The 22,125-nt window shown below is 36.8% G+C and overlaps 1 protein-coding gene across 11 annotated transcripts in view; it reads left to right on the top strand.

Moving 5' to 3' along the window:
- The window catches only part of EFR3A (EFR3 homolog A), a 91,300-nt gene extending 72,648 nt beyond the window's left edge, over positions 1–18,652 (top strand). For 10 of the 11 annotated variants that reach the window (XM_054814960.1, XM_054814956.1, XM_054814953.1 and 7 more), the window contains 9 exons: positions 1,174–1,335; positions 2,552–2,683; positions 3,085–3,152; positions 4,353–4,480; positions 9,201–9,289; positions 12,732–12,780; positions 13,644–13,747; positions 14,369–14,418; positions 15,652–18,652. In XM_054814960.1, the coding sequence (XP_054670935.1) occupies positions 1,174–1,335; positions 2,552–2,683; positions 3,085–3,152; positions 4,353–4,480; positions 9,201–9,289; positions 12,732–12,780; positions 13,644–13,747; positions 14,369–14,418; positions 15,652–15,757 (888 nt within the window). In that variant the 3' untranslated portion in view covers positions 15,758–18,652. The remainder of the gene's footprint in view (positions 1–1,173; positions 1,336–2,551; positions 2,684–3,084; positions 3,153–4,352; positions 4,481–9,200; positions 9,290–12,731; positions 12,781–13,643; positions 13,748–14,368; positions 14,419–15,651) is intronic. The other variant, XM_054814957.1, reaches the window with a different exon arrangement.
- Positions 18,653–22,125: the final 3,473 nt, after the last annotated feature.

Here is a 22,125-nt window from a genome sequence, read left to right as displayed (position 1 = left end):
AGTGGGATGAATAATTTCATTACTTTTATTTTCCAAATATACTTATTTTCCAAACGTACTGTGTCTTTAAACAGCTAACCTTTACAGTGCTTATTTCATAGTAGCTTCTGTGCTTTGCTAATAGGTCTGCTTCCCTCTTTTCTAAATAAAACATATATTTGAACAACTATATATTTAATTTTAAAAGTTATAATAAGACCAACATTATCATTTTTATTTAAGTGAATATGTCCTGCTTGAAAAACAGATGTTAAAATTTAGTTGTATTTCTCCTTCTAAAGCTGAACTACTACTTCCAGAGGTAAAGCATTAGTCCGTAGATCTTGAAAATTAACTGTGTCAACTGATACAGACCTGTAGCCTCTACAGATTAAGAATGCTGGGGTGATACAGAGTCCTGTGTTGGAAAACCTGCTTCTTAACTTGCCTTCCTGTCTTTTTTTTTTTGTGTGTGTGTGTGTGTTGAAATAATAGTTTCTTTACAAAGATTTGGTTAAACACAGAGTTCTGAGGAAAGGAAAGTCACTTTTGAAGTTGAGGGTCTTTCATTAGATAACCGATGTTCTTCACTACAGCTAGAGCCTCCCTGTGCACGGTAGTAAATGAGCCCTAACGCATCTGCTGTAACACCCTCTAGAAGAATTTTTTCTCAGTTTGCTATTCAAGGAGACTTGCTTAATGAACAAATTTGATGTCTTCACAAGGATAACCCTTGAAGCTCCTCAGTCACTTGAACATTGTTGAGAATGTTTCAAGATCTGCTTTTTATTTTCTCCTTTTCATAAAGGGTCAATTTTTTTTCTGAATATTTCAATAGGAAATGAATGCCAGTTTCTGACACACAGCGCAGTATTCATGTGCAATTCTCTGTATCATCTTCCATATCTATACACTTCTACATAAAATAGAACAGTGCTATACTCATAAAGAAGCTGCTGTTAGAATATTAAACTGATGGTCGTCTTGATTCATCATGTACTTGTTTATGTGTATGTATGTGCGTACATGTATCTTAGTGGTTTGGGTTTTTGTAATTCTCTATCTAAAATCATCTAACATCGAAGTTGGCTCTGCTTGGAGTAGGGAGTTGGACTGGAGGACCTTAGAATATCCTTTCTAACCTAAATTATTCTGTGATTTTAATACTCATTGTCCCTTTTATGTCTTTTTTAGCATGGTCAGCAGTTATACAGACACATCTACTTAGGCTGTAAAGAAGAAGACAATGTCCAAAAAAACTTTGAACTGCTGTTTACATCTCTAGCTCTTATCACAATTGAACTAGCCAATGAAGAAGTGGTTATTGATCTCATTCGGTTAGCTATTGCTTTGCAGGTATGAGTCTGAATCAGTGTTGGGTTCATTGATTGACAATTTATATTTGTAATTGGAGATACAATTGTTTCCATATTTATCTTCAAATTGGAAATTGCATCATTCAGTCCTAATTCAATTGATCCATTAAGGAAGTGCACCATATACATAACACTTATTAATAGGGAAGCTTCAGCTAATCAGATTTGTTACAAACTTCTACAGTATGTTTTCTTCAGGAAATATAGCAGAGGTAGAAATTTGTGGAAACATTCCCTAGAATCACTGATATATTTATTAGCAGATTGACAAGGTATTCTTACAACCTGTGATCTTGTATCAGTGTTCTGCACAAAATATATGGACTGTCCTCACATTGGAAGAAAGCTTATGGTTAATTGGTTGGTTGGAAATATTTGTCAAACCAGGCTATTTAATCTTACCTTAGACTAAAATTCTGTCAGTGTGTTGACAGGCTTTATTCCTTCACATTTCCTTTACAAGATCAAACGTTATTTCATACTTGCATATAGTCCTCAGTGAAACTGCGTAACTTAGTAGGTTTATCTGTGTTGAATTTTAAGCATTCAAAAAAAATAGTGCTAGCATGTGCCATGGAAATTTGATTAAATTCTGTCCTGTATTCCCAGTTCACTCTCTATCATTAGCCTTATTCCCTAATTTGCACCTGCATTATGAAACCTCTGAAATGCAGAGTGCATCATTAATTTTAAAATATGTCACTGAACCAAATCCTTACTTGATGAAAATGTCATTATGTGTTTTACTAGAACAAAAATAATACAATCTAAATAAACATAGAAATGCTAATAAGCATTAAATAATTCCCTTTATGGTACTGTATCTGTGACTCACAAGAGTGATTTTTTTATTATTAAACTACTGTTTCTAACTTTCCTGAAAAAAAATTATGATCAGCAGGTGGTAAGGACAAGAGACTACCAGTCAGTAATTTGTCCTCTCTTTCTGAGAGACGGAAGTTTGAGTTGAGTAGACTTATTTCTCTTCACGAGGGTTGAACCTTCAAGCTAACTTCAGATCAATATATAACTAATTCAGGAGTGAGCTAAAAGACTAGGATTTTAAGATGAGAGGTATTAAATGCTAAGTAATACCAGATAGTCGTCATCATGTCAGCTAGCATTACGACTAATAAGTTTGACTTTGGAACAGCCTGTTAACTTTGGAGAGTATAATGCTATCCTTTATATTTCAGGATATTGCCATCATCAATGAGGATAATCTGCCAATGTTTAATCGTTGTGGTGTCATGGCATTGGTTGCAGCGTATCTAAACTTTCTGAGTCAGATGATTGCGGTTCCTGCCTTTTGTCAGCATGTCAGCAAGGTAACACAGAATTAAGTAATTTCAGTCATTTAGGACAGTACACGTTCTACTGTAAAACGGGTAAATAACTTCAGTTAATTGCTTGTGGTCTTGATCATCTCTGTTTCTGTCCACCAATACTGCTCTTAGTCTTCGGTCTCTGGTGGCATTACTTGCTGACTCTTAAACTTATGCACAAAATATTCTTCTCTCAAGACCTTGAGAACCAGATTTTTAGTCTAAAGGGTGAGTTTAATCTCTCTGGTTAAAAGAAATTCTAAAGGCCTCATTTGTGCAAAGGTAGATGTTAGTGAAGGATTGGTAATCTGCTATAGTAGAACCTCTTTAAGAAATTTAGTCATTGGAGAAAACAGCTATGGAATTACTCCATTTGTACTATTTGTCTTGGGGTTTTTTTTCAGGTTATCGAAACCAGGAGTCTGGAAGCATCTTATTTTCTACCAGAAACAATTTTCAAAGACAAAAGCAAGTAAGTAGATACAAAATGTGAATTAATGAACAGTGAAGTACCTATTTTACTGTTAAAAAATCACACATCATTGAAATATGTTGCGTATGTGAAAAAGAATTTAGAGGTTTAATAGTGTACAGGATAGGCAGAAGAAAACTAAGCATTAAAAGCATATATGAAAAAAACATGTTTTTCAGACTTTTTTTATTGTAGTCAGAGGCACGTCTGCACAATATGATGCTTGGTGTAAGTGCTAACACAGCAAAATGCATTTTCACGGAATCACAGAGTAGTTGAGGTTGGAAGGGACCTCTGGAGGTCATCTGGTCCAACCTCCCTACTCAAGCTGGGTCACCTACAGCAGGCTGTCCAGGACCACATCCAGATGGCTTTGGAATATCTCCAAGCTTGGAGACTCCACAACCTCTCTGGGCAACCTGTGGCAGTGCTCAGTCACCCTCACAGTAAAAAAAGTGTTCCTAATGTTCAGAGGGAACCTCTTGTGTGTCAGTTTGTGCCCATTGCCTCTGGTCCTGTCACTGGGCACCACTGAAAGGAGCCTGACTCTATTGTCTTTCCACCCTCCCTCCCTTAAGGTGGCTGTACGCATTGTTAAGATCCACCTTCTTTCCTCCATGTTGAACAGTCCAGCTCTCTCAGTCTTTCTTCACTGGAGAGATGCTCCGGTCCCTTAATCCACCTTAGTGGCCCTTTGTTGGACTCTGTACAGTGTGTCTGTCTCTCTCCTGTCCTGGAGAGCCCAGCACTTGGCACAGTACTCCAGGTGTGGCCTTATCAGTGCTTAGCAGAGGGGAAGGATCACCCTTCTCTCCACCTGCTGGCAGTGCTCATCCTAAGGCAGCCCAGGATACCCTTAGCCTTTTTTGTCACAAGGGCACATTGCTGGCAAATGGTAAATACTGTTACTTTGCAGTGTTTTTCTAACAGAGACCATATTCTCTCAAGATGTAGCAGAATAGGTGAGGAACCGTATTTCAGATAACCAAGAAGTGTTAAGGTAACTTAAAATATTGCAGGAGGTATTCGATGGACTCATTTTGGGGTATACATTCATTCCTAAAAAAAGTAAGCAAGTTTTATTTCCATCATATTATTAGCATTGACCCTTTTTGGTTGCTTGCAGGCATTGGAAAAATATTTTACTTAATGAACAAATCTCTGTTGGTAGATAATAACTTCAAATACATATTTTAACAGTCTTCCAAAATCCTTAGAGAAGCATGAAAAAAATTTATTTTTCCTGACAAACAAGATTGCAGAATCATTAGGAGGCAGTGGATACAGTGTGGAAAGATTGTCGGTTCCATATGTACCCCAGGTAACAGGTAAGTGGTGATTAGTGGCAAAACTACTAAATACCAGTTACTAAGAATTCTTTTTTTGATGTGTTTTGCGCCAATTAAATGTAATGTGGCTACTTGGCAACAAAATTTAATCATGGTATAATTTTGTTTTCTCAAGATGTTTTTGTGGTTTTTTTCTCTTTAGCTACTGTATTGCTAAAGGAGTTTCAACTTTGTGTCCTTTTAAGATTTTTCTTTTCCTTAAATTCAGGAGGTGGGCCAGAAAGTTCTTGAACTCACTTCAACTCTTTTTAAGGAAGTCTTGCTTTTAAAAGAATACCTAAGATCAGTAGTGGTGATTATTAATGGTTTTTTCTGTATTAGTTTGAATTAGCAGGTGAGGAAGGATTACACAAGTCAGCATATTTTATCCTTTTTATGTAAACACTGGATGGAACATCTCCCATCCTTTTGCCATCTGGCCTTATAGTGACTTGAGTTATTGGCTTTAGTCAAATTTTCAGTGACCAGCTGTTAATTTAGTCAAGAATGTTTTTTTTTTCCTCCATTAGATACCTATTCTAGCTTAGTGTCAGGTAACACAATGAAAATAAAGTATGCCTGAAGAAGATTTGTGGGAGTTCATGCTACCCAGGATGTATGAATAGTGTGTGAATGACTAGCTTAGTGTGTGATGTTGTGTATTTTCTGCTTTTAATATATTTTCAACAGCCAATTGAGCAATTTATGAAAAAAAAAAAAGTTTGAAGCATTTGTTTTACTACCAGTGCATGTTTTGTGGCTGTACATAACTGGTTATTATTGTTATAGAGTATGGGACTTTCCAGTCTGAAGCATGACCTTTTTGAGAAATAAAAGTTCCTAGCAGGAAAATATGATTCCTGTGTTTTGCAGCTCACACATAGAAAGAAATTTATGTTAAGTCTCTTGTAGAAAATGAGATGTATTTATACCCAAATGACCTTGCTAGAGTTTTCTTGCATTCCTACACAGGAAGATACATAAGTTCTGACAAGGTTAAGCGGGTTTAACTGCAAGTATGTGATTAACTGCCTCTTCAGGTGATGGGAAACGACCATATTTAATGCTCAATCTTAGAGTATGTGAATCAGATGAATGGGGGCTTTTTGTGTTGCAGTCTTTTGCAAAGAGTAGTAACCAAAACTGGTTTCATGTCTGTTGTTATATCTGATTAGGATTGTTAATCTCCGATCCTATGAGATACTGAGCTTCCAAGTTTTTCATTTAACTAAATCAGGACCAAAGTTAATATTTTGGAATTCTAAAACTTTTCATTTTAACTTAAATGTTTAATTTCTGCTATTATAATACTAGAATATAGTCTTTCAAAATATATCAATAATTTTTGTAAAAGATGAATCCATTTTTTGTATGTTCCTACGAAAGTTAGGTTGAACACAAAAAGCCAGTAAAGATTTTATCCTAATTATTTTTAGTATTTCTGAATACTAACAATGTAATGCTTAACAAAGACTTATAGACATAAAATCATCACCATGTCTCTGTTTCAGTTTTTGGTACTTCTTATCGATTTGAAAAACACTAATATTTGCAAATATTTGTGCCTTGTTCTATTCCTTATTTGTGGTATAGGAGGGAAGCTGGTAATTTAAATGTACATTTAATCATTTTTTTGTCTATAGATATTATTTTTTTTTAATTTAACTCTATTTCCATCAGGCAAAAAACCTCATAAATGCAGACACAAGTCAAAAGGTAAAAATGAGTTGTAGGTCAGCCTGCTGTCCTGCTAGCTGTGGTGTGTGTATAGGATGTGCACAGTGAAAAAAAAAAAACCAAACAAAACGCTTTTAGCAGGCCTTTAGATCTTTAGGCCAGAAATTGTTTTACTTAGTGTTTCCTTCTGCTTTTTTTTTGTTTATCTCCTTGATATACCTGTAGCAATGTTAGCTGCTGCAAGGTTTGCCTTTATGTTTACGCTTGATTTGGAATTCTACACTATGGTAGCTTCCTTTTCCCTTTTCCTGAGCAGGTAATAGGGCTATAGGTACCATTTTTGTGATAGTACTAATTACCTCTTTGAGTGAAATTACAAGAACTTGGTAGAAAGTTGGAAGGAGTTCACAGCTGTTCACAGAACAATGATTCATCTTACTCACTGACTGTTCAGGATCAAGGCCCATTAGAGTGACACGTATACGTGCATACATATGTTCTGTGCACATCCCACCAGTAGCTGGGCTTAGACACTCTACCCACCAGCTGTGTCCTGGTTCCCAGTCTCCCCAGTCACTGGCATGTGATTCCCAAGGCCCACGGCCCCAGTCCAGCTGCTGGTACAGATCCCCCTTGTGCACAGTAATGCACACGTGCATGCACACATGGGTCAACCCCCCAGGCTCCAGGGTCTTTCTGGCAGTTGACCTGGGCCTCCTGGTCCCTCCCCTTGAGAGACACACAGAGAGCCAGACACACACGGACACCCCCAGCTCGCAGGCCACTTGCCCTACTTGTCTGCTGGTCCAGCTCGATACTCCCTCACGATCACGCACTGATGCTGTGCACCTTTGCTCACTCCAAACACACTGGCCCTCTGACTCGTGGTCTGACTCTGGTTGCTCAGCTCAGACCCCCATGCACACACCTGCACAAATAATAGAGTCCCTAACCCAGGAGAATAAAAATGGAATTTAATGAGAAGACAGGACAGGCTGCACTGATGAGGCTCAGGACATGGCCAGATCTGCGTACAGATCAGCAACAAGTTTACATAGGATTGATGCCTTTATCCCCTTATCCGTCTATTTTTCCTTGCATGCTCCTTCTCAAACCATCTCAGTCCTTTTTGACACCCTTGATTCCTCCCCTAACTGTCCCATGCTATGCCTTGTGCAATCCCAAGGTGCTATTCCCCTGCATCCCACAATGTGTCCTGTACCCCCGTCACTGATCCCGGCTCGGTCCAGGAGGTGACCCAGAGAGCTGCTCCCATGGGGTGGGCGCCTCTCCCATGGGGTGGGTGCCACTCCCGGACTGTGGGACCAAGACTCCTGGGACAGGCCTGGCAGGGACTAGGGCAGCAGGTATTGGGGCTCCACCACTGGCCTCAAGCCTCTGGGCTCCTTTGTGTGTGTGTAGAGATGAGCTTTATATCATATAACAGAAAAAATTGCAATTTTCACATTTTTTTACCCACTTAATATGTTGAAATTAGAGATGAACGGACATTTTTATTAGGCAACTATAGTGAGACATCAATTACAAAAATGAATTCTACCCAAAGTACTCCCAAAAATGTATCTTGTGGTGTTTGCATGTCAATTATAGAGAGAGCAGCAAGATGGCAGCAAAGATGTAGTTTTGTCATGTTTATTCTTGCGGACTAAGGCCCTTTCCTCAGGCTCTGTATGTATTAGGTCTTGTACCAGCGAGCCATCAGGGATTAAAAATTACATAAATCCTTCAAAATGCCACTTCAAATGCTCAGGGACTCTGAGAACCTGGCAAAGATAGTTGGAATTCAGGCGTTTTTCACTAATCTTGTTCTTTCACTGACTTTTGATCTTAAAATGGCCTTTCATTATATGACTTCTGAAAGTTATTTCTTGATTTTTAAAAGCTGAGTATGTTCAGCTCCGCTGGAATGAATTCTGTTTGTTCATGCTCAATATTTGCTCTGCAAAAGCACTTTGCTAGAAGTGGTTTAAACAAAGGTTGCAGAACCAGCATAAATTACCTTGTAGTGGGGGAGTTTCTCAGTTGATCTTATCTTAGTATGAAGTGCCTGTAGGTGCTTCTAAGTGCAGTGCAAGTCATCAAATAATTATATCCAGGTCCAAATGGCTTGATCTCAGCTAAAATCTGAAATGTTATGTGGCATTTGGTGGTTTTGTAAATGAGATACATAGAAGCAAGGCTATTCAAGTCTCCATTTGTCAGAGGATCCTCATGACATGTCTGTAAATGCATTTTCACTTTTTTTTTTTTAATCTTATGTTAATATATGAAGTGTCAAAAATGAGAAAAGATTATTGGTGTATTGTCTCAGGAATGCAGTTGCAAATAGAAAATCCATCAACTGATGGATCATTTGATCATAATCTGCTCATGCATTAATGAAATTGTTGTGCTGCTTTTAGTATCAGCACAGTTGGTCGGCTTCTGACAACTTTTTAGGCCAGCTGGACATGCTAAAATATTTCTAGGAAATTAGAAATTGAGAGAATTTTTTCACCAAGTAGATTTTTAGCCTCGCTGAATATGGTACTTGTAGCAACAAGAATAAGGAAGTATTGTTGTTCATTTCCATTCAGAAATCTTTATTTCTTCTGTCAATGAGTCGTCTTCCAAGAAACCCTTTTCTGTTTCAGAATGCCTTCAAATTAAGACCTTAATATTTCAGTTTCACAACCAAAAAAATAAATTCAGGCTTTTGTAAATTATTCTGCAGCAATATATCATCATGCACTATGTTATTTATTATGTATCTGAATAAGTTCTCATCTCATTTTTTAAAATTCTGGGCTTTCAAGGGAAAGTTGGCAAGATCTGGGAAGAGGGGGGGAAGGGACAATAAAAAGGTTATTTTTGTTCTAGTTTAGAGCAGTAACTGATCATTTTTCACAACAATTCAAATGATAAACTAGATGATCTTGTGATAAATAGGCATATAGAAACAAATCTGCATCTGCTGTGTAAAATTTAATTGCTCATGTTTCAACTGTTATACAAAAAGTGAGATAAGTTGTTTTTTTCCTAGATGAGGACAGACTCTCCAGGAGGAAGAGTATTGTGGACACGGTATCTATTCAGGTGGATATTCTGCCTGGCAACCACACAGAGGATAAGGTATGCAAATCACAGAATATTTTAAAGCAGCATCTGTGGGGGAGGGGAGCAAGAAGGGCATGCAAATGAAGTTTTCCCAGAAAATCTAATATCTGATTGTTCTAGAAATGTTCCACGCTTTAGGGTTTTGATTTTTTTTTTTTAATTCCTGTATTTGTAGAAATGTGTTGTCAAAGACACTGATACTGAGCTTGCTGTATAAAAATGTATTTTGTCACTATAGTTTTTACGTTTTTGCAGAATATGAGGTAGCAATACATATATACAACTAATATTTTATGATTAAAGATTCCAAAATATTTCCTTTGCATTTTGAGGGATCAAATAAAAATCCTGCATCTGTATCCCTGCATCATTTGAAGTATCTGAGAGTCTTGTTCATCAACACAGGGCTGAGAGATACCTGACTAGTGGGAGAGGGGCAGGTGAAGACTAGGCAGGCTACATACACCCACGGTGTTACAGTATCACTTTTCCCTTCCAGAAGAGTTTGACACACAGTGCTTTAAGGACACAGGAAGAATAAGGTAGCAACAAAAAGTTCTTATGGAGGGTACAGGAGCTGATACTAATTATCCCTTAGGAAGACTGCATTGTAATTAAAATTATCCCACATCTTTTGACACTTCATTTGAAGTATTTCCTAAAATAAATTTCCATTTCTACTGAATCTTTTCCAAGATTCTGGTAATTTTTATTACCCAGATTTCTGCTGACTGCGATGGAGATCAGCTGTAGAAATTGAGGTGTTTGTACATGCAAATGAATCCTACCTTCAGCACCTTAAAGCACAAACTGGCTAGGGACGTGAAACAGAATGTGGGGACAGTGTGAACTGAATGTTAGTTAAAAATGCAATATTAAGCCATTGCAAAGGAGCAAGCCTCACTTTAGAATTTACTGACAGGAGTTATTTATGTTTTACATCATTACTGTTATTCCCTTCTGCTTTGTGCTTGATGATACCTCAGATGATGTTCTGTGTTCACTTCTTGCTATTGTGCTTTAACAAAGATACAGGTAAACTGGATACAAGTTTAGGAGAAAGGAGAGAGAAGTGTTTGAAAAATAAGCCAGATTGTGATAATCTTTAGCTTTCTGAAGAAAGTAAATGCTCCTAATAGGAATGGAGGTGTTTGCCATTAGTATCATTTTTTAATCTTATATATTATATGTGATTAAACATATCTTTTGAAAGCAGAATTAAAGGAGAGAAGTTTCCATTTCAGATTTCAAATCATTATGCTGATGTTACATTGAACGTTGATATATTGACTTTTTTGAACAGGATATAGCAGTTGTAGATAAATCAAAATATGTGCATGGGTTCTCAGTATAATCTGGTATAGTGTCTTGGATAATGAGTTACTGTTTGTCTCTCTTAAAAACAAGAATTTTTATTGATCAGAAGCACATGAAACAAACTATTGCTCCTTTAGTTTCTTTACAGTGTTTGTTTACAATGCAAAGGGAAAACCAGTATTTCCAATTTGATCACTGCAAATTGGTCTTGATACCTAAATAATGAACAACTGAAAAGCTTTCATAGAATAATAGAATTATTTAGGTTGGGAAAGACCCTTAAGATCATAGAGTCCAACCATTAACCCAGCACTGCCAAGTCTACCACTAAACCATGTCCCTACGCTCCACATCTATGCATCTTTTAAATACCTCCAGGGATGGTGACTCAACCACTTCCCTGAATTCCATGAGGATATTAAATCTGGTTCTCTTGCTACATGGATTAGTAAATCTAACATGATCCATAACTATCAGCAGAATTAAACTGAAAGAAAAGCTTAAGGCTTTATGATTGAGAGAATAAGCTACTTAATTAATGGAAGTTTTAGGATTAATCATGTATGGTATCATTTCTACACTGTCTGAGGTGGAAGACTGTTTCTCCATAAAATATCTATTATTCTATACAATACAAATGCAATTCTTTTGTCAGCACAATCAAAGTTTTTTGTTGTTGCAAGTCTGTTAGTGAATCCTGTTCAGGAAGATGGTTTATTCCGTAGTTATCTCCATTTATAAGATGAAAGCACTTGTAAAAGCAGCTAGTGCTTCTGTGGTATTAATAACCAAATGTAATGCTGGCTAAGTATCAGCAACTACTATGGATGTTAATTAGAAATCTGAAAGGCTGCTGTAAACAAGTAATATTTACCAACTATGACTCGTATAAAAGGTGATTATTTCAAAACTTGAATACTTTTTATCTCTAGCCATATCCACAAATATTTGACATAAAAGGTGTTTTGCTGTTTATTAACCTTTTATATATTTAGAGGTAGAGAATACAATGCTAACGTAGTAAAGTCTGTTAGACAAGTATCACAGCTCCATTTCCTGAAATAACACTGATGTAAAAAGGAAACAGCTACTTCTTCTGGCTTTTCCATGTACAGTAGGTCAAGTCAATTAATTAAATAACTGAAACAATTAAAAATCTTCTGGAATGAGTGAAATAACGTTTTGCTACCTTACAGGTCTTTTATCTTAAATCATTAGACCATTCTAAACATCAGTGTTTATAAGGAAAAATAAAAGTGCTGCCTGTTTGCATGTAGTTAGTTTTGAAGGATTGAAATAAGGCAGTCCAAGCCAAGCAACCATGTTGTTGCATTCACATGAACGCTGTTCTGCCATGTAAGCATTCTCCCCTAATATTATCATAGTGGTTTCACTGTAAATATACTTACTGATACAGAAACTGTAGGTCTATAAAGAATTGAAACACAAAGATTCATGAGCTGGAGCTCTTCAGAGAAATAAATGTTCATGCATCTTTGGTAATTTTGCAGACCCAAGCAATTCCTAATGAAGTACATCTGCAACTAACTGAACAAATTTTCTCAGTGCATCAGACATAGCTTGTTATAAAGAGCCCTTTAGCTCCCACGTTTATGACATAAACAGCAAATTATTTGGAGCCCATACTGGTATGAAGTTAGCCTAAAGCAATAACCATTTTCCACTCTACCCTCCACTGCCATCTCTTATTTTCGTATCATGTTGCTGGTAGCTCAGCTAGTCTCAGGGAGCAGTTGTAATTATTTGCAACCGCTGTCTAAGAACCAGTACTGAGGCTTAGCAGTATAGAAACACCACAGCATATTCCTGACCCAAAGGAGTGTTCTGCCAGAATTCAAGTCCTTTTCCGAAGTAGTATTGCCATAGAGCATCTTGACCAGACTTTGGAAAGTTTTCTTTGATCTCATTTGATAAAAAATTCCTCACTAATTGCAGTGGCTTAAAAACGTGTTTTAGTGATCTGTCAGCTGTCCCAGAAACTGCAGATAAAGCTATTAGAAACTTGTAAGGCAGAAAAGTTCTGTGGCCATTTTGGCCTTCTGTATTTATTACATTCCTTATTTTTTTAGAAGCTTGTTATATGTGAGGTTTAAGGTGTTTTTTGTTTATTTGTGTTCAGGTTGATACTACTGAAGAAATCACATTTGAAGCTTTGAAGAAAGCAATTGGTAAGATTTATTATACAGCATAATTTTAGATTACTGTGGAATTGCTAGAGAAAAAGATGCTGCCAGAATAACATAAGTAAAATATTACATTTGTTTCTCTTCAGGTAGTAAATTTATTTAAAACTTCAGTTATTTAGTTCTAAATTTCTGAAATGGTATCTTGATGATTTTAGTGAATTCTTTTTTGGAGGCTGATGTGACTGAATGAAAAGCATCTGAAAATGCATGTCATCTATTCAATTTGCCCTTATAGGCTAAGCTATAAATAACGGAAAGTTTCCTTATTTCATATCACTATAATAATTACTAATTAATGCTGTCCATTCCACCAAAATCCTGTCAAAAGTATGGATTAGACATTAATGTTTTAAACAATAGACACTGACATTTTAAACAATAATTAAGTCTGACAGTTTTCCAAACCTGCCTAATCACTGAGGTACTTAAATTCATTAGATGGTGGAAAGTTCCAGCTGGTTATAGTTTCACTCAGCCTATGGAGGTTGAACTTGCTTTTCCCAAATTCTCATAGAAAGTTCTGCCCACCTGTCTGCATGATACTGGGAGGGAGGACACTCCCTTCTTTTCTCTTGAAGCTGAATTTGTGTGCAATGAGTGGTAAGTGCAGTCTTGAGTCCAGACAATAAAGCAAAAGGAAGCCTGGATTAAAAATTAAAGCACATACTAAGAAAGGGGCAAAATTGGGGTCCTTAAACCAGCTTCCTAAAATTAAATCTGCATTTTGCTTTAGAAGCAATGACAGAGCAGTTGCAGTGCTTGTTTGCTTCTGCAGTGCATGTTTGAAGGTTTATATCCCTTTTACTCGATACACAAAGATTACATTCATCTTTTTTTTTTTTAAGATAACAATGGACTTGAAGAACAGGAAAAAGAAAAAAGGCGTCTTGTGATTGAAAAGTTCCAAAAAGCACCATTTGAAGAAATCGCAGCACAATGTGAAACCAAAGTGAGTTTCTGCAAAATACTTTACAGCACTGAGGATACTAGTATAAGCATTAATGGGGATATGATGGCTGAAGGTGATTTATGTTATGATGTTACTGCTGCTGTTACTTCTACAGAAGTTCAGTTCTTTGTCTTCACCTATTGTCTCCACTATTATCAGTGTTGGGAAATTCCAGTTATTTAAATTGTGCTTTTGATTGTTCCCAGACCATTTGAAAAGGAATGGAAATCTCATACCCTCTTCATCTTAATGTTTTCCTTACTGTCTTTGAAATCTAGATTTGAGGTCCATTCCTGTTTCATCCTGGGATAAGTGGAGCAGTATTTACTCCATTATATATTTTGAATAACTAAATATATTTCAGGTTTGTTAAACTCCTATCTGCAACAGCAAAATTTGCTATATAATTCTTTGCACTCCAAGACAGGCTCACTCAATCCCAGATGCCTCTTCAGGGCTCAGAATCCTTGCAGCAGTGAGAAAAGAAAATAAGATAGGAAATGCTTCCTCGATTTGCTATGTCGTGGTGTGAAACACACTCACTGAGTATGGCCTGGCACATTCGTTTCAGCTCGGTTCAATATATAGTAGTTAATAATTCAATTTTAATTTTTTTCCTAGGCAAACTTGCTTCACGATAGACTTGCACAGATACTGGAACTCACCATTCGGTAAGGCTTTATGCAAGAAGAATACGATGAATGAAAGATGAGTTATAGAGTAATTGTCACTACTTTCAGGTGGTCGTGTCATAAAGTTCTTAAACACATGTAGTAGGCAGAAAATAATTTACTTATCTGAATGTTGTAGTTTAAATGTGGTAGGGATTTAAGCCCCACACAGCTGCTGGCTAACTCCACCTCAGTGGGATGGGGGAGAGAATTGGAAGGGTAAAAGTGAGAAAACTTGTGGGTTTAGATAAAGACAGTATAACAGGTAAAGCAAGAGCCACGCACACAAGCAAAGCAAGACAAGGAATTCATTCCCCGCTTCCCATTGGCAGGCAGGTGTTCAGCCATCTCCAGGAAAGCAGGGCTCCATCACACCTAACGGTGACTTGGGAAGACAAACACAATCACTCCAAAAGTACCCCCCTTCTTCCATCTTCCCTAAAGCTATTATTGCTGATCATGACGTCATATGGTATGGAATATCCCTTTGGTCACTTGGAGTGAGCTGTCCCGGCTCTGTCCCCTCCCAACTCCTTGTGCACCCCCAGCCTACTCACTGGTGGGGTGAGGAGCAGAAAAGGCCTTGGCTCTGTGTGAGCACTGCTCAGCAGTAACTAAAACATCCCTGTGTTATCAACACTGTTCTCAGCACAAATCCGAAACATAGCCCCTTACCAGCTACTATGGAGAAAATTAACTCTATGCCAGCCACAACCAGTATACTGAAAATGAGTAGACTTAATCTAAAACAGTCACTTTGATTTTTTTGTTACCAGTTTGAAACTTCTAGATAGTGGAGACCGTGTCATAATACACTTACATTCTTATATTATTTCTGTGTATATCAGTAGTATTGAAGAATGCTGCTGTCTTCCCATTGCTGTATCTGTTTGAGAAAGTAATAAGAAAATGAACATCCAAAATAGTACATGACATTATTATAGAATGTTGTGCATATCCATTGTGCAGTATGAATAGTATTTGTTAGTAATAAAATACATTTTCATAGTTCTGTAACATCAGTGAAGTTGGTTTAGACCAGAGTACAAAAAAAAAAAAGCAACCTAGAAACAAGGCATGATAATTTCATTAGAATTTCAGAAATAGGATAAAATACTGGTTGTGAGGGGGGAGGGTAGTTTACTCTTCTTTCTCAGCTATTTGTATATCAACTTATAAAAAAGCAGTCTTTATAATTATAAATTATATATATTGATTGTTCTTCTCACACAGTCCTCCACCTAGCCCCTCAGGAACGATGACCATTACTGCTGGACATGCTCATTACCAATCTGTTCCGGTCTATGAGATGAAGTTTCCAGATCTTTGTGTGTATTAAGTGTCTTCTGAAGTCTGCTGGACATTATTTAGAGTAGAGTACAATAGAAAGAACAAGATGAGTTTTCAAATTTTATTGTTTATTTATCTAAACTAACTTTAAAATAATGATGAACATGAGCCAAATACAGATTACTCTAGCCAAACTCATGAGACTGTCCTGAGTTGTTTTCTTCTGTAATATACTTGAAGTTAGGTTTTTCATATATCATGTTTCTTCATTTTCATATTTGAATACATGTAAAAGTCAAATTTAAAACTTGTCTTGCCGTACAGATGAATATTTCAGTTACGCTAGGAATTTGTATTTCTGTAAATTCCATTAATTTTAGACATTGTAACTGAAGAACGTGTTAAAGCTTGCATTTTTTTTCTTTTTCTTTTTTCTCCCTCCACCTCAATTATATATCTAAATAGAATGCTTTTGGCTTGCTTCATCTTAATAACTGTACCCAGAGGAGCGCTACCTTCGCTCCCTTTTGTTCATGCTCTCATAGCTAGCCAACTTGTTTATTTTGGAATATACGGAAAAAAACAATACCTTACATGTGTTCAAGTACAGTAAATGAATTAATGGACACTTGTTAAGTATTTTTTTGATGCATCACATAACATGCTTTTTAGATATATATGCCCAGTATATGTCCTGTGTTTCTTGCTAAAAGTTAACTGCTTTGCGTAAGAGAGGAGAAACCCCCTCTTGAAGCACGGAACTGTGCAATATTTTTCATGTCTTAAGGTGTATGGTTTACAAACTGTACTTTTGAAAATGCAGTAGTATTTTACTGTCTGCTTTAGTATAAATACATGAGAGATATATTTAGTATAGCAGAAAATAAACTGAGGGCATTTTAAATCATAAATACAGAAATTACAAATATATTCTATGAGGTATTTCTCTGTAGTTTATTACAGCTTTTTAATGATATTTTAGAAATTGAAAGAAAACTGGATTAAACCATTTAAAGACCAAGAATTTATTACATATATTTTCAAGCAAAAGCATTTTTAGAGATGCATCTCTGTGTTCATTTTTGTTTCATTTCTCAAACCTTTCTAGAAATAAGGAAAATGTGGTAACTTTCATAGGTTTATGTATCTGAGTATACTATTCAAATGTAAATAAAGTAAAACAGATACAGTAAATCACTGAGCTTTTGATGATAATTGTCAATACCGTCTTTATGACTCACTAAATTCTGCAGGCAAAAAGAAAAACCAGTTTTCATTGATGCCATGAATAGTAAGTTTGAAGTCCCTTAATCTATCTGAATTTGACTGAAGCAGCATAAACATGAATGAGTGTTCTCAAAGATCTATAATAAATGTAAGACGTTAAGTTACCCAGCAGTTTAAACAGTGATCAGGCCATGAACAAAGTGATCTGACTGCCATTTGCCTTGCTTTGAGCAGGAGCTTCATTTAGATGACCTTCAGAAATCCCAATCTAAATTAATCTATGATTGCATAATTGTAAGATCTGAATGGTTATCAGGCCAGCTAGTTTGCTGACTGTTGAGCATTTGCAAAGCCACTGTATAACAGATTTTAAGTTTTTTGAACTGTAGATCAGTATTCTGCTGGACTACTTTTAAAAGCCTGATATGACATAACATCAGAGAAATATCAGCTACTTAAACCTATGAGACAACATGCTGAGACTTTCAGAAAGCATTCAAAAAACTCAAAAGGTAATTGAGACCTTCTTTTCAGTTTAACAGTGCAATCACAGCTGTTAGTGGATGACGAAACAGCCCCTTATCTACAGCATTCCGTTGTGATTTTTACTGCTGCAGCGTATCAGCCTGATCAGACCACAGTCTACACATAAATAGGACTCGTTATCACTCTAGCTTTTAGTTTTCACTTGGTTTTGGGTTTGGTTTTTTTTTAAGGTAAGACATAATAGTTTTTCAGCATTTTTTAAATAGTAAATCTAACATAGGGATACGATGTAAACCACTTATCCACTCTGTCATTTTTTAAGAATAACACTGTGCACTTTTGTACAAAAAGAAAATAAGAAATCTAAGAAATAAAGAATGTACTTCTGTTTGCACTCTTGCAGTATGGAGACTGTGCTGTAAATACAGGATTGTTTCTGTGATTGAATTCTGTTGCATGAATGCTGCATGTGAAAATAACTAGATTCAGCATTTCATTTTCTGTTCTGTTTATGAAGTATTTTTCATTTATGCTGATGATTTTGAACGTTTTCAGTGTTCAAATGAGCTTTGTTTGGGAAATGCAGGTGTTGTGCAGGTATCGTGCAGGGAGTGAAGAGCTTGTAACACTCTGTGTGTTCACATGATACTTAATTTCTTCCTTTCTGGAAATTCAGGGAGTCTGTAAGTTGGTAATTGGTTCACTCTGGCCTTTCTGGACAGCTGGGAGATGGGAGTGACTGTAAAATGATTTGTTTTGGTAGCTATTGTAATATGTAGCTAGTGAGTGAAACCAAATGAATTAAGAATGCTGTTGTACAGTATAAAGCTGCTTTGTTTCACTTATCTCTTTGTGGTTTTGAGACAAGTTGCAGAACTTCAAAGCTCCATGTGCATACTGGCCCTGTGTTATCTGCAACACATTGAGTACTATCACAATGTTTATAAATTGGTATCCAGCTGTTTAAATGTATTCCAGCTTTTTGCTTTGGGTTTTCTTTCCCATTGTGTCATTTTGAAAAAGTATAGCTTTTGGTAGTGGTCACTTTAAAGTAAATTAAATCCTTGTTATTTTTAAAAGGTAGAAATAGCCTGTTGTCCAAAATCAGAGTAGGGCTAATTTGTCTGTTATTCTGATGGTCATATATTCTGTACTGTACGTAATGAATCAGTTTCAATAAATGTAAGAACACACTGTGCAATCTATATTTAAGCAATAAAATAAACCAAAATTTAAAATTAATCTCTTCTGAAGCGTCAGTTAATTTTTATTGTTCACAATTAAAAATCAATACCATAATTTTTTTTGCATTTAAAATAGACCTTATTGTAAAAACTTCTTTTTTTGCAAATGTTATAGCATTGCAGCATTATTAAACTACTACTTCTATTTATGATTAAACCCTTACTATTACCAAGACCACCAAAAGCTGAGAATGCAACGATATAAAAACCCTTTCCTAATAGCAGACAAGCTTCAGGAAGATAAATAAGTGATGCTCTTCAGGTCTGCTGGCCTGGTTAAGGAACATATTGGGTTTGTAGTATCCATTTCAAAGAATAAAGTTGTCAGTGTGTGTGAAGATCTGTATACAGCTCACCCACGAGTAGCTTCTTTCAAACAGCGATGCCATCTAATGGGGCTGTTTGTTACTCTCTTTTTTTGGTAGCATTCATTTATTTAAATGGTTTTCATAGTACACCCTGAGAGAATCGGGAAGAACAATTCTTTTTGTTTATTTTGAGGACGTTGGAACCCTCTCTGCCTCACATGAGATATGTCCTAATATATAAAGGATTGTATCATCGCCTTTTTTCCCCCTTGCTCCTCTGTTCCTAATTTTTGCAGATGTTAAAACTTTGTGTACGTTTAGGATGTTTTAGAGGGTAGGTGTCTTCTTTCTATAATCTATGCCTTATCGTGGATCTCAGAACCTGCTACTAAGATGTGTGGTCATCAGCGTTTTCTGTTGCTCAGGTTGGTCTGAGCAGGGTTTTGACGGTGGATAGCTCAAAACAATCCGAGGAGAAAATAGTAGCCACGCTTGGGAGATTATTTTAAATCTTACCTAAAGAGAAGGCAGAGAGGTGAATAAGAGGTTCTGTCACCCTACCACATAAGACCAGACAAGGAGGGACAAAAGCAGCAGCCACTGCAGTTGTGAGACAAAACAAAGGTGACCTGTTGAGAGCTACTTTCTGTGTTCTGGGGGAGTTTCTGTCTGGAAGTTTTTGCTTCTTCACAGTATTGCCGTTGTTTGCAAGACTTAAGTCATCCATTGCTCCCAGTTTTAACGATACTGTGATCAAGATGACCAGTACACCTGAACAGTGCTGGTTTTCAGAGCTCATTTCTTCCTAAATTACCTCAAGGTGTTTATGAAATCATGTTCCCAAATCTTTAATACTTTATCAGTTTACAGGCAAATAATAAGTGCTTAAAAAGTTAAAATAAATAAATCAGTATCTCATGAAGGAGGAAATAGTTTTAGATGAGTAATTAATAGATTAGTTGTTCACTTTGGGGAAACAACTACATTTTGGCCAGCTATGCTTCAAATCTTTGAAAAATAAAAGCTTCTGTGAGAATGAGAGAAGAAAAAAAAGGCTAAATGTCTCATCTTGTTCTGCTTATCATTTTTTTTCATTATTTTAGCACTGATCTCTGAGAATGAATAAATACAGCTAATCATTGCTAGATTAAGAATTCTTTATCAACACAATTCATATGGTAGTAATTATGGAACAACTTCGGTGTTAGATTCATTCTGAAATAAGAGATACTGGAAAAAAGCCTGAAGGAAGTAATGAAAACATTGCCTGAATAACAGCTTATTTATATTGTAATTTCTCTGTTACTTGATTGATTCAGATGATCCATCTCTATCCCTGCAATCAGAAAATTCAGCATATCTCTGAGTGAATATATGCATACGTTATTTGCATAGCGATGAATGTAATACTAGTTTTTAATAATTAGCAGAAAGGGATTTTTTTTTTTAAGTGTGTATTTTAAATGCAGGCTTCAGAGCAGCAGCAGTTACCATCCATCAGATAAATGAGCTCATGGTATTATTAAGCAGCAACACACTTAATTCACTTGTTTAAAGACCAATTTTTTCCATTCCAGCTAATTAGCTATCTGACCTTTTCATTATCGTTTGTATTTATAAATGCTGTGAAATATAAAATTATTTTTCATCGCTATGATATAAGGCTGATAGAATTTCCAATTCTGAAACAAGTAAACATGTCAGCGTAATGCAGATCTTGTCCTCAGCACTGGACAAAAATGGGCATTTTGGAGATTTGTAGCATTTTACTTAAGTACCGAAATGCTCTCTTTCTATACAGTGTAATGGGGGGGGGATAAAGTTAATTAAAATCTTGTATGCAGATGAAATTTCTCACATCTCTTAGCTATCCTCTCGGCCTTCCTTTAAAGAAAAGGTCTTTATGTTCTATTTTCTTCACTAGTGCTAATGGTGTAGCCACTGCAGGCAATGGGATTCATGTGACTGAATACCTTTGGGGTTTGGTTTTGATTTGGGTTTTTTGTTTGGGTTTTGGTTTTTGGTTTGGGTTTGTTGGTTGGTTGGTTGGTTGGTTTGTTTGGGTTTTGTACTGCCCTAATCCTTTGGAATCTTAATGTAGGAAAAATACTAAAGGGGGATTACAACCAGCCAGAGGTTTATAGAATATTAATTGCTCATCCAAGAACATTCACTGGCATTTTCACCTGCTGTTCTCACAATGTTCAGTTTGCACAAGGAGATCAAACGATACAGTTTAGTTGACTACTTCATGATTTGGAAGAACATGGGTAGCGTTTCTGTATCCAGCATTGGGATGTGTATATGTAATGATACACTTTTGTGACAAAATTCAACCCTGTAGAACAGGATTATAGAGAAGAAATCCAGACCTTCCTTTCGGAGCAGCTGAATCACTAGTAAGTTCGTAGCAACGTTTTTTGTTCTAAGAAATGTTAGTGAATCATAAAATCATAGAATGGTTTGGGTTGGAAGGGACCTTTAAGGTCATCTAGTTCAACCCCCCTGCCATGGGCAGGGACATCTTCAACTAGGTCAGGTTGCTCAGAGCCCTGTTCAACCTGACCTTGAATGTTTCTAGGGATGGGGCATCTACCACCAGTGTTTCACCACCCTCATCCTAAAATAATTCTTCCTTACATCTAGTCTGAACTCTTTTAGGTTAAACCCATTACCCCTTGTCCTATCACTACGCTCCCTGATAAACAGTCCCTCTCCAGATTTCTTGTAGGCCCCATTTCACATACTGGAAGGCCACAATAAGGTCTCCCTGGAGTCTTCTCCAAGCTGAACCCAAACTCTCTCAGTCTGTCTTCATAGGAGAGGTGCTCCAGCCCTCTGATCAGAGCTGGACGCAGTACTCCAGGTGGGGTCTCACACAAGCAGAGTAGAGGGGCAGGATCACCTCCCTCAACGTGCTGGTCACGCCTCTTTTGATGCAGCCCAGAACACGGTTGGCTTTCTGGGCTGCAAGTACACATTGCCGGGTCACGTTGAGCTTCTCATCCACCAATACCCCCAAGTCCTTCTCCTCAGGGCTGCTTTCAATCCATTCTCCACCCAGCCTGTAGTTGTGCTTGGGATTGCCCTGACCCATATGCAGGACCTTGCACTTGGCCTTGTTGAACCTCACGAGGTTCAGCTGGTCCACT

This window comes from Grus americana, chromosome 2 (assembly GCF_028858705.1).
Source record: "Grus americana isolate bGruAme1 chromosome 2, bGruAme1.mat, whole genome shotgun sequence".
Taxonomy (NCBI): Eukaryota; Metazoa; Chordata; class Aves; order Gruiformes; family Gruidae; genus Grus; species Grus americana.
This window is presented reverse-complemented; position numbering and strand designations above follow the sequence as displayed.